Source organism: Helianthus annuus, chromosome 15 (assembly GCF_002127325.2).
Source record: "Helianthus annuus cultivar XRQ/B chromosome 15, HanXRQr2.0-SUNRISE, whole genome shotgun sequence".
Classification (NCBI taxonomy): Eukaryota; Viridiplantae; Streptophyta; class Magnoliopsida; order Asterales; family Asteraceae; genus Helianthus; species Helianthus annuus.
The window spans coordinates 45,128,057-45,141,442 of record NC_035447.2 but is presented as its reverse complement, the minus strand read 5'-3'; the positions used below and the strand labels follow the sequence as shown (position 1 = coordinate 45,141,442).

At 45.6% G+C, this 13,386-nt stretch overlaps 2 protein-coding genes and 1 long non-coding RNA gene across 3 annotated transcripts; 2 read left to right on the top strand and 1 right to left on the bottom strand.

The window, feature by feature from the left end:
* The first annotated feature begins 2,185 nt into the window (after window positions 1-2,185).
* On the top strand, window positions 2,186-3,112 carry LOC110913649. Its single transcript, XM_022158471.1, has 2 exons — window positions 2,186-2,538; window positions 2,698-3,112. Exons 1-2 carry the CDS (start codon window positions 2,186-2,188, stop codon window positions 3,110-3,112), a joined length of 768 nt encoding a protein of 255 aa, XP_022014163.1.
* A 298-nt stretch (window positions 3,113-3,410) lies between these two features.
* On the top strand, window positions 3,411-6,779 carry LOC110913648. The gene is made up of 3 exons (XM_022158470.1): window positions 3,411-4,150; window positions 4,243-4,492; window positions 5,670-6,779. The coding sequence occupies exons 1-3, from the start codon at window positions 3,411-3,413 to the stop codon at window positions 6,777-6,779; spliced, it is 2,100 nt and encodes a 699-aa protein (XP_022014162.1).
* A 5,485-nt stretch (window positions 6,780-12,264) lies between these two features.
* Window positions 12,265-13,154, bottom strand: LOC118487580. Its single transcript, XR_004881938.1, has 2 exons — window positions 13,124-13,154; window positions 12,265-12,432 (listed from the first exon to the last, which is right to left on the bottom strand). It is a non-coding gene; the product is annotated as an uncharacterized LOC118487580 (long non-coding RNA).
* Window positions 13,155-13,386: the final 232 nt, after the last annotated feature.

The following is a 13,386-nucleotide window of genomic DNA, read 5'->3' as shown; positions in this document are numbered from 1 at the left end:
ACTGTCTTAGAGTATGCGGTACGTGTGTTCTACTGAGAAAATCACGTAGATGCACTTTTTTCTCACTCTCCCGTCATCAAAAGGGTGTAGTGATGAAGCTCCAATCCATAATCAATAATCAATAATTGATTAATAAATAATATTTAACAATTTTTTTGTATTATTTTATTATCACTTAAATATGTAACTAAATATTAAAATTACATTTAATAATAAGAAAAGTGTATTAATACTTACATCTGATAAAAGAATCTAATTACATGACCCGCGATCCAGACATGTATATGTGTTTGTGCAATTGTGCAATGGAAAACTAAAACAACTTTTTATCGTAGTGTACACCACAACAATGGTTAAACAAGATTTTATTGTAGAAGATTTTGAACCGACCTTTTGGTCTCTATACACCTCATCGACCTTTTCTTGGCATTCTATATAACTCGGGAAGTCTTTCCCAACAAGGAAGTAGTCTCCACGACCAAAGCCTTCATTACCTTCTAAAGATCCTATTAATTCATCATAGTCATAAGTCCCAAACACACCACTTCTAACATATTCCTTTACTTCTTCAAAACGGGCGTCGAGCAGAAACTGTATACAAAAAAAAATAATACACATTAACTCGATGAAGATACTGACGAGGTATGACCCGGATCAGCTAAACCGACCCGGTCATTACCTATTATTTTATCACAAATATTTAATTATAAACGTTTATTCTAGAATGTTCTATTCTTCATGGATAAACCACGTAACCAAGTCCCCAATCTTTTGGGAAGATCATGCAAATCCCTAACTTATCGGAGCCCATCCTAAGTTAAGGGAAACCCTAATGATAAACTATAAATAGAGGTAAACATCTAAGGTATGATGATCTTGCTCTCGTTTACTCTTCTTCTCTCTATATTCTTAGTTTCTCCCAAACCGAGACTTATTCTCACGTCGGAGGGTGGTTACAGGAATAACCCCATTCCTGTAACGAGTCCTAACGGTGTTCTGTTTTGCAGTCAGCTGTTCGGATCGCCAAAGAGTTGAAGTCCTAGCCGGAGCTTACCCTTAAGGTTAGTGTTTCTTCATTGGCGCCATCCGTGGGAACTTTCGGTAACAACAACAAGACTGAACCCAATGGCAAGCGATCAGGACACGGCAGTAACACCAAGTCAGGCAATGGCAACCAGCAACCCATTGCTGGAAACGAACCCTATTACCACCATGCCAGCTTCACCTGCTGTGACCAGGTCGCTAGACCTGGAATTTGAGGCGGAAGTACCACCACCAGGTTTTGCAGGCACCTCTGATGTCTCTTCTGGGACGACAACAGCAAATCTCTTCCCATACACCTCCTTGCAGTTCCGGTCCGCGGAACCAACTACCACAGCCGTTAATGTCTTCACCCCGGCGTCACCCATGAGTGCACAGACTATACGTCATAGCACTATGCTGGTTATCACATCTGCAAGCCCATGTATATAGCACCACAGACGAACCTGGCCCAATACTATCAGCCATCGGTAACATACGCCATGCCGCTTTTATACTCGGCAGCACTAACGACGGCGTTATCCACTCCACCACATCAGCCAGTTGTCATGCCTGCAGGGATCATGAACGCCCCGGTTACGCCAGGAAATCAAGCTTACTTCCCAGGATACTATTACGCGCCCCCATACGGATATTTACCTCCATACAACACTCCAACATACACTCCCCAGAGGGCGGCGCAAGGCTATGCTCAGCAGTCGCCATACGCGGCTTATATGCCACCTTCGTGGACTTTTCCAACATCCCAGCCGGCTTACAGTCAGACCCCGCCAACAGCGGAACCTGTGTATGACAGAGGAAATGCATCTAGGCCTCGTTTTACTCCAGGCGTAGGCCCTAGCCCTACACTGAACATCACCCCGGCTCAACCCCCTATTGTCTAAGGAACCAGCTAGGGCGGAGCGACCCATGTAATTCAATCCATTAACGTTGAAGAAGATGATCTCACTAGACCTTACAAACCAGTGGACGCTACTTTCAAGTCTAAATTCACCAGAAGAATACCTGAAGCTCCAATTAAGGATAAACCCAAGATGCCTCAAACTGTGGGCAAGTACGATGGTCTAGGTGACCCTAATGACCATCTCAACCTGTTCAAGAGCGCTGGGGAAGTAGCCTGTTGGCCTATGCCCTCTGGTGTAAGATGTTTGTCCAAACACTGGTAGGAGCAGCCCGGGTGTGGTGGGATAGCCTGCCCGTCGGGGAAATCGATAGCTTTGAAGATCTAGAGGCCAAATTCACGTTGCAATTCAGCCAACAGAGAAGGCACACAAAGGATCGAAATGAACTCTTGCACATTCGTCGGCGAGACAATGAAACGGCGGAGAATTTCATCGTTAGATTCAACAAAGAAAGCTTGGCAATCCCAGGTGTCACAAATGATCTAGCGTGTGGAGCTTTCCTACAAGGAGTAAATGACGACGAGTTGTTAAGAACACTTTATGGGAGGGATGGCGTACCTCCCACCATAGACGAAATCCTGAGGATAGCCAAGGTGTAAGTTACACAAGAAAAGACCGTTGCAGCCAGTCACGCGGCTAACAGAAAGAAGGAGGCTCAGAAAAGGCAGGATGACCGAGAGCAGCGGAGCTCCAAAGGTAAAGGTAGAGGAGACCGATACCAAAAGAGTGATAGAACAGACTCGCGGTATGATAGGTCCAGAAACACCTACTCAAGAAACGAGTCCTCTTCTAAACCGCGATCCGACTTCCCTAACTTGAGCAAAACGCCGGCAGAGATCCTGGCCTCTGAAAACCTCAAGTTTAATCCTCCAAAGCCGTTGAAGAACACTCCCAACAAAGACACCAGCAATTACTGTGAATACCACAAAGGGAGCGGCCATGATACCAACGACTGTTTTCAATTAAAGAAGCAGATCGAGTATTTCGTGAAGGCGGGTAAGTTGGCTCATCTGGTGCGAGATATAAAACAGGGCCCGCCTCCAATCAAAAAAGAAAATGATAAAGGGGTGGGTAAGAGACAGCGAGAGCTAAACATGGTGTACGCCGATAAGGGAAAGGGGCTAAACGGAGTTTCTCCATGCTCGAACCCTGGATGCTGGCAACCATGACAGTCGATCCACGCGTGGAAGATTTGCACCTCACCACTGACGCACTAATCATATCCGCTGCGGTAGGTGATTATAATATGAGGAAGATCCTGGTAGACACCGGGAGTTCCGAAGATATCATCTACGAGCATTGCTTCAATAGAATGCAACCAGAAGACAGAAGACTGCTTGAGTCAGCACACGCCCCTATTAAAGGCTTCACTGGAGAAAAGGTTGATCCAGTGAAAGAACCATACTCCTCACATTCCTTGTGGTACGCGCTGAGTCTTACCAGAATGTGATCATCGGAAGGTTTACCATGGGAAAACTGGATGCCATAGTCTCTACGGCCCGTGGGTTCATGAAGTTCCCAACCCTGCGGGGTATTACAACGGTATACCGGGATAAACTGGGAGAAGTATTGGATACCAAAAGATGCCGACAAGGGCCTACCGGAGCTATTGGCCCAGAAAGGTGGGTACTAAGCACACGCCATCCAGAGCAAACAGTGACAATAGGGGATAGTCTTTCCCCTGAAGTTAAAAACAACCTAAAACAGTTGCTGAGAAGGAATGCGGACATCTTCGCCTTTGAGCACTCTGATATGACTGGAATACCCCGGGATAAGGCAGAGCACAAGTTAGCCACACTCCCGGGCATTAAACCGGTCGCACAAGGTAAACGGAGCATGGCTCCTGACCGAAAAACAGCGGTAGTCAAAGAAGTACGAAAGCTGGTGGAAGCTGGAATACTTAGGGAAACAAAGTATGACACTTGGGTATCAAACCCTGTAATGGTAAAGAAACCAGATGGTACATGGCGGATGTGCATCGACTTCAAAGACTTGAACAAAGCATTCCCCAAAGACGCCTATCCGCAGCCAGAAATGAACTTCAAGGTTGACTCTCTGGTCCCTTATAGGTACAAGTGCTTTCTAGACGCCTATAAGGGTTACCACCAGATCAAAATGTCAAGAGAAGACGAGGAAAAACGGCATTCCACACCGATGTGGGCATTTTCCGCTATACTAAAATGCCTTTTGGCCTTCGAAACGCCGGGGCAACTTACCAGTGCCTCATAAATAAGGCTTTCGAAAAGCAAATCGGCAGGAATTTGGAAGTATATGTCGATGATTTGGTAATCAAGAGCAGAGAAGAAAAACAAATGCTTGAAGACATTGAAGAAACCTTCCAAAAGCTCAAAGAATACAACATTAAGCTCAATCCCAAGAAATGCTCATTTGGGGTAGAAGAAGGCAAGTTCTTGGGGGTGGTGGTCACCCGGGACGGCTTTAAAGCTAACCCAGAAAAAGTAGCCGCCATAACGCGGATGCCCTCCCCCAGGACTTTGAAAGAGGCACAAGCGTTAAATGGGCGACTAGTGGCCATAAACAGATTCCTGGCAAGACACGTCGAGAGATCTTTGCCATTTATAAAGACATTGAAAGATTGCCTTAACAAGTAAAACTTCAAATGGACCAGCGAAGCGGAAGAAGCCCTGCAAGACATGAAGCGTTTCATCGAGAAACTACCCATGTTGACAGTGCCATACCCAGAAGAACTACTCAAAATGTACCTGGCGGCAGCTTACAACGCGGTAAGCGCGGTACTCATGGTGGAAAGAGATGGGAAACAAACACCTATATATTACATCAGCCGAGTTCTGACGGGACCCGAAACGCGGTATCCAACACTTGAAAAGTTGGTACTGGCACTAGTCCACGCTACCCGCGACTCAGAAGATATTTTCAAGGGCATCGCGTACAGGTCTTAACAAATTACCCGCTACAGCAAATTTTGCACAAGCCAGAGATCTCCGGAAGATTGGCTAAATGGGCAATTGAGTTAGGAGCTCTAGATATCGAATACCGAAAGCGGACATCAATTAAGGGGCAGGTAATCGCCGATTTCTTGGCTGAGATCCCTGATGGAGAAGTAATACAGGACCCCGCGATCTAAGACATACCGGAGTCCAGCACAGCCAGGCAAACCTGGAAGTTATACATCGATGGATCATCCAGCGGAAAAGGGTCCGGGGCAGGTCTCATGTTGATAAGCCCAGATGAAATAAGGCTGATGTACGCCTTACGGTTTGACTTTGAATGCTCCAATAACGAAGCAGCATATGAAGCGCTACTCGCGGGCTTAAGAATGGCCCAATCTATGGGAGCAACAAGGGTCGACGCATATGTTGACTCTCTGCTAGTCAATTACTAAGTGAATGAAACTTATGAAGCCAAGGACGAATCAATGGCAAAATATTTGGCTAAGACCAAGGAGCTCATAGCTTCCTTTGACAGTGTCACGATCAATCACGTACACAGAGGAAAAAACCAAATAGTAGAAGCCTTGAGCAAACTTGCTACCTCGGGTATGGAACGAGAAGTAAAGGTAGAAACATTGCAAACACCTTCCATTGAACCCCGGGAGGTTTCCGCCATCACAGCGGAAGAACCCTGTTGGTACACCTCAATACTAAAGTTCCTCACAAAGAGAGAACTACCTCCCGCCAGAGGCGAAGCCCAAAAGATCCAAACCAAGGCGCTGCAATATGAAGTGAACAATGGTATCCTGTACAGGAAATCATACTTGGGACCACTATTGCGGTGTGTGTCCCAGCGGAAGCAACATACTTAATCCAAGAAATACACGCCGGTATATGTGGCATTCACGCTGGACCCCAGGCGGTTGTAGCCAAAATCCACAATGCCGGATACTACTGGCACGGGATGCATGAAGACGCGGTAGACGAACTTAGAAAGTGCCGTAGTTGTCAAAAGTTTGCTCCCCAAACGTTCCGCCCCAAGAACAATCTGATTCTGGTCACAGCGGCGTGGCCTTTTCAAAAGTGGGCAGTCGATATTGTGGGGCCATTCCCGCTGGCTCCCGGAAAGCTAAAGTATTTAATTGTGGCAATCAACTACTTCACCAAGTGGGTTGAAGCCAAACCTTTGGATAAAATAACTGCTGAAAACGCCAAAAAGTTCCTACGAGAGCGCATAGTGTGCCGATTCGGACTGCCTCTATACTTGGTGAGTGATAATGGAACGCAATTCACCGACAGGGTCTTGCAAGATTGGTGTGCAGAACTTCAGATTCAACAAATCTTTATATCGGTAGCACATCCTCAGGGAAACGGCCAGGTGGAGAAGGAAAATAGGAGTTTGCTTGATGGTATAAAAAGAAGGTTAGGTTATGAAGGAAGCTCTTGGGTGGAAGAACTGCCAAATGTCCTCTGGGCACATAGAACAATGCCCAAGACAAGTAACAATGAAACCCCCTTCAGCCTAACCTATGGCACGGAAGCAATGATACCCACGGAAGTTGGATTACCCTCGCTACGGCGCCTCATTACTGATAATGACAATGAACGGCTCCTAAGGGAAGGCCTAGATCTATTGGAAGAGCGGCGCGAGGCAACCACTATCAACGAGGCAACGTACAAGAAAACTCTGGAAAAATACTATAATCAGCGTGTGGCTCAGCATACCTTCAAGGAAGGCGAGTACGTCATGCACGATAATGAAGCTAGTAGAGCGGAACCCTCAGGCAAACTGGGACCCAACTGGGAAGGTCACTACATCATCCAAGAAGACCTTGGCAAAGGAGCCTACCGCCTGTCCAGACTAGATGGCACCACGGTCTCACGCAGCTGGAACGCGGCTCAATTGAAAAAGTGTTATATGTAAAACCTTGCCCCTAACGGCGGGTTTGATCGTTTTTTTCTTTTACAAACAAGTGTAATCCATCTTTAACGATGTCTCTCTTTTCTTCTAAGTATTGAGTTAATAAAAGTTATTTCCTTTTTATTATTTTTCCTCATTACTTACATAAACAATAAAATTTACCATCGCATTCATACTGCACTTTACGGTACAAACAATTACCATCACATTTAAACTGCATATAACGGTAAAAAAGCATACTGGACACGAAATATTTTTCATATATAAGTCGAAGGATAAAAAATATACAGCGCTAAGAGTGGGTATCTTGGTAATAGATACATTAACCACTACAAAAAAGATAGATATTTTGGTAATAAATACATACAACTATCTTGCAAAAAAACCAAGTACTTGTCCCTGTTGCTAAATACCAACATACGGGAACCAAAAAACGAACATGTTCTAAATATCTATTTCTTGGAAAGCATTGCTCTCACCTCTGCAGGGGTGTACAATGCCACACCATAACATTCCAACGGATGAGGGTCAACGATCAAGTCATCGACATTCTCCTCGTCCACCGGAAAAGCCACCACATCCTGATCATCAACCAGGTTTGCACCGGAACGACCACCGCGGCATCGTTCGTATACCAACCCACAACGTTAGACACGATCAGGGGGAAAGGCTCCCATCATAGTGTCAGCTGTTAGTGAAGCCACGCCTGCATCAACTTTTGAAGGTTCCTCATATATGACACTTTTGTAGGACCGGCTAACCCGGGGTAAAGCATCATCGGAGTTCACCTCCATTTCGTTAATCATCTCATCCGTTACCGGAATTTGAAGATGAATTAAACTGTCGGCTGCATCTAAGCGTCGGAAAATTTTGGAAAGCCTTTGCTTATAGCACTTCCGACTCATCTTTTCGAATTACCAAATTTGGAAAAAATAGCTTCATTTATACAAGTTTAAAAGTTTTGACAGTGTACATAACAAACAAAATAAAAACATTTATTCCTCTTCCGACTCCTCCACTGGGTCCAACATTAGGCGTAAGGAGTCCACGCCAACTTCATTTACTTTATCCATCAAATCAGCATACGCGGTCAGCGGCTCATTGCACGCCGCTTCAAGAGCATCCGCCATATCTCCCTTAAGTTTGCCCCTTGTTGTGTGGAACGCGGGAGTAATCCTCTCTGATTGTTGGAACTCAAAGTAGCCCTGGTAAACACCATCATGATGGCCGGACTAATAAGCTGCGGAAGAGAGGCGGTCCAATAACGCCGTAAAAGACCCCGATTGACGAAGATATTCAAACGCCCCACCTAGGCCATTGGTTATCAGCCAATTCCTGTCACGTCGTAATTCAGCCAACTGGCTCGTCAGGCTGTCAACCTCGGCGTTTGTTTGTTCCAAAGCATTTTCGCCTCCTTAAGGCGTGCCTGATGGGTGGCGGAAGACTCAACCAATTTGTTTCTCTCGGAAACAAGGGAATCACACTATTGTTGAACCTCCCTAAGCCGTGCTTCCCGCTCCTCCAGCTCAACCTGTTTCACCTGAACCTTAGCGTTAGACGCTTCTACCTCAACAGTTAAAGCCTGGTACCGCTCCTACACCTGAGACACAAAATCAGTGTCAATTCAGAACTTTTCCATCTGAGCAGACATTTCAGATCTTACCTTTTGGGCTTCTGTAACAGCTTTACGCTCCAATTCTTCTTGAACAGTTTTAGCATGAGCAAGGACCCGATCCTTCTCCGCTATATCACGAGCCCATAAGATCCTCTCCTCAGCAAGATTGGTAGTCACCTGCTTCAAGTCATCTTCTACCTTATTTTTCTCCGATAAAAACTTGCTCTCCCTCAACCCAACAGCTTGGAGTTGACTCTCCGAGCGGTACTTCTCATCTTTCAGCTACTGAATAGCAGCCCGCGCTTGGTGGAGCTCGTTGTTATCATGCATCCACCTACGCCGGATCTCTACAAGCCTCCGGGGCTGACTAACGGAATCCACCATAGTGGAATTCATCAAATTTTCTTTGTTTAACCCCTCAACATACGATGACTCAGCCGGGGGGTATGCCCGCTCAACCCAGTGCTGAATCACTGGGGGAAAAATCAATCTCGAAGACTCGGCAATTTTCCACCTGGGCTGGTAGCGTTTATCTTGCATCTTGGGATCCCAGTTGATGGTAGGCAAATAAAGATCATCACCCAAACGGGCTCCATCATCAGCAATTCCGCTGCTTGATCCCCCAACATCACTCATGGCGGCATCCCTGACACTGGTGCCTCGTGAGCAGCGGACACTGTAGGCATCTCTTTCTCGGTTGCAGAAAAAATGCTAAGTGGAGAGTCGAATAAGGAGGAGGTAGTAACACTTGAAGGCAGCGGTGTAGATACCATACTAGTTGTTATGGTCACAGCAGTTGTAGGCATGGGCGGTGGCATAGGACAACTAACATCAACGACAGCACTTTCCTGCGATATAAGATCCGAAAGGCTGGGTTCGCCAGCGGCGGAAGGTATAATTCCCACATATGTCAATGGGGGCAGAGAACACACCCTCAAGCTGAACCCCAGCAGTAGAACCTGTGTGAAATCAGATTTTCAGCAACATAGAACACAAAGTCCACAATAACACCCACAGACAAAATTACTTACCAAGGGGTAAGGCATAAGTGGCTTGCATAGCCTCAAAAGCAGTCAGGGCAGGTACAGTAAAAGTCTTGCGTTTTTTCGACACGCGGCTCAGACTTGTCAACTCAACAGCAGTAACAGCAGCACTCCCAGCGGGTGCAGTCACGCCAACCGAGGAAGTAGCGCCCCCCACAGCCATGTACTTCCTCCCGGTGACTTTTACCCGGATCGGTTTCTTCTTTATGGCAGCAACATTACTTCCTCCACTGGGGGGAGGTTGAGAAATATAAACAGTCGGGTCCGCCGGCACAGCTGGCAGCAAAAACTACTCCAAGTGAATCTTCAGAACATCTGGTTCCTGTTCGCCAAGCACGCGGTCCGCAACCCTTAAAGCAGCGTTCCGCGGAGGATCCACAAAGTCAAACAAACTCCATTTACCTGTGACATGTACACATGTTAGTTTATACAGTTGGCAAAACATATGCAAAGCCAAAAAAGCTACATACCTTCATCATCCCTCCGGAAAGAAGGATACAGCTTTATATCACGCCATAACAGGCTCATTCCCGCCATCACCAAAGCTCCCTCCGGGATTACCGTGTACTCGGAAGGGCGCCCACATAATTTCGTATAAAAAGCGTTGGCCACGTAAGCATCTTTTGGGGGACCTTCGTCATTAACTTTGTCCTTCGGTCCCATCTTTCTCCAATGCATTTCTCCAGGAACGACACCGGCATCGATATAGAAGAACTTTTTCTTCCAGTCCTTATCCTTAAAACTGGTAGGATTATCCCTCAAGCAAGATACATCGGTGTCCCTTCTGTCGAAGGTAAAAAAGGGGGATTTCCATACAAGGACGTAAAAAGCCCTAAAAACGATGAGTTCAGGGATATGCCCTAAGGCAATACAGGCAAACTCAAACTGTCGGAGTTTAACCAACCCTAACGAATGTAGTTGGGAAATGTGGATGGGATAATGGTCAAGAACCAACTTACAGAACTTGGTGATCGGCAATCGGAAGTTGCAAAACTTGAAAAAAATCACTAAATAGAGTGATTTCACCTTTCTTCAACGGAAATGTCATGTCTGTCTTCAACGGCAATACCGGATTCCACTCCGCCCTAATATCGTAATCCTGAATAAGATTTTGAATGAAGTCTGCCCCCATTTGACATATAGGGTCTGTTTGGTATGGGGTAATGGAATAAACGAAGGAATGGAATGGACGAGGTAATGGAATGGACGAGGGAATGCAATGGATCATTACCATTCCATGTCTTGTTTGGTTACCATGTGTGAATGGAATGAGTTATTATTGTGTATTGTTCGATAGGCAAGAAAAACAGAGTAATAAAATCAGCGGTGAGTGGTGGTGGTGGTGGTGGTCGGTGGTAGTGATTGTGGGTGGTTATAGGTGGCGGTGGTGGATGTCGGCGGCGGCGATGGGTGGTGGTGGTGGCAGCGAGTGGCGGTACGGCGGAGACGACGAGTGGTGGTGGTGGTAAGGTGGCCGTTAGTGGTGGGTGGCATCAGAGGTGGCGGGTTGGTGGTGGCGGCAGCGGTTGGTGGTGGCGGTGGTGGTGGCGTCGACGATGGTGGTGGGCGGCGGCGGCGAGTGTCGTTGGCGGTTGGTCTCAAGTGTGGGTAATAACGGTGGCGAGTGGGTGGCGGCGGCGGCGGTGGCTGTCGGGGTGAGGTGGTGGCGGGTGGCGGGTGGCGGCGATGGCGTCGGTGGTGGTGGTGGTGGGTTGTGGCGAAGGTGGTGGGTTGTGGTGTTGTTGATGAATGATGCAAGAGGGGATGGAATGGAAAAAAAACATGGGGGATGGAAGGAATGATTTTGAGGGAATGGAATGCATTTTGGAATGGGTGATTCCATTCCATTGACCAACCAAACACCCTTTTCTTCATTCCCTCGTAATTATCCATTTCATTCCACCTCTCATTCCTGCATACCAAACACTACCATAGGGTATCAGAGCTTGCTGGGGCAGAAGAAGAAGATTCGCCGGTCTTTGAGGCCATTTTTAGATTCAAGAAGTTGAAGGAAGTAACGGTGAACAAAGGAAGGAAATGAAATCCCAAACCCTAAACGGAACACCTATTTATAGGGGATGCAACCTTTCGAATTCAAAAAGGCAAACGGGTGGGAACGCGTGTCAAGACAGGGGAGGTACAACTGTCATCCTAATGATGACTTAACTGTGACATCTTTTCCCGTCGCCGCCATTTTTCAAAAAGCATAACGGAACCCCACTCGAGAAACTTACACTCAAAGGGAAAATTTTGATTTTCCTTTTTTAGTCCAATTTCATGAATTTTACTTCATAACTTTGGACTGGGGGACATGACGAGGTATGACCCGGATCGGCTAAACCGACCCGGTCATTACCTATTATTTTATCACAAATTTTTAATTATAAACGTTTATTCTAGAATGTTCTATTCTGCATGGATAAACCATGTAACCAGGTCCCCAATCTTTTGGGAAGCTCATGCAAATCCCTAACTTATCAGAGCCCATCCTAAGTTAAGGGAAACCGTAATGATAAACTATAAATAGAGGTAAACATCTAAGGTATGATCGTCTTGCTCTCGTTTACTCTTCTTCTCTCTACATTCTTACTTTCTCCCAAACCGAGACTTATTCTCACGCCGGAGGGTGGTTACAGGAATAACCACATTCCTGTAATGAGTCCTAACAGTGTTCTGTTTTGCAGTCAACTGTTCGGATCGCCAAAGAGTTGAAGTCCTAGTCGGAGCTTACCCTTAAGGTCAGTGTTTCTTCAGATACCATTCGAGAACATTAAGATTAAAAGAAGGGGTAAATAGATAATTTTGGTTTATCTTTCCCTCGGCTCTTTCCTTCCGTAACCCGGTTATCTCATGGGCTTGAGCACCAAAAAGAAAAAAATTATCTTCTCCAACTTCTTCCCTTATTTCCACATTAGCCCCATCTAATGTCCCAATTAAGATACAACCGTTCATGGAAAATTTCATGTTGCTAGTTCCACTCGCTTCCATTCCGGCAGTACTTGAGAAAAGAAGTACACGTAGGAGAGTTTAAGAACTGAAACGCGTTACAAGTGAACCGAAATGTATTTAAATTGTTACAATCTTAAAACCCTCTTTTCAAAAATATTAATATAGCTATTTAGTACATCAGTAATATATAAAATTCATGAAAAAGGAAAATGCCATTTTCGTCCCTGAGGTTTGGCCAGTTTTGCGACTTTCGTCCAAAGGTTTGTTTTTACGCATCTAGGTCCAAAAGGTATGAAATTTTGCCATTTTCATCCGGCTCGTTAACTCCATCCATTTTTCTCTGTTAAGTCAGGGGTATTTCCGTCTTTTTTGTTAACTTAAAGGGCAATTTGGTCTTTTTACATAAAGTGAAAAAGACTGAATTTCCTTTTAAGTTAGCAAAAAAGACGGAAATGCCTCTGACTTAATGGAGAAAAATGGATAGAGTTAACAAGCCGGATGAAAAAGGCAAGATTTCAAACCTTTTGGATCCAGATGCGGAAAAAACCAACCTTTGGACGAAAGTCGCAAAATCGGCCAAACCTTAGGGGACGAAAATGGCATTGTACTCGAAAGGAAAATAAAATGTTGGTGGGTGGTGGGCCAACCTAACCTGACCCATCCAGTTTTAACACGTTATCATGTCGACTTCTATATTGTTCTCCACAGAACAAGTGACATTTTATGAGGATTGCAACCACCTGATATGCTGTGAGAGTTCACTCGCGGGAATCAATAGTTCACTCGGGTTCACCAATTTAAGCCGCCAACCCGACATGAATACCACCCACATTCGTACCTGTTGATGCTTTGCTAGGAACAACATGCCCGGGTCCACGTAGCATTTGATAGATTAATATCCACCTACAACATAGATAATTAGCATCTAAATTACAGAAAAAGAAACTTATCAGAATAAAAATCAACAATAAGCACCATTTCAAGTGCCTAGATCAGTATACAC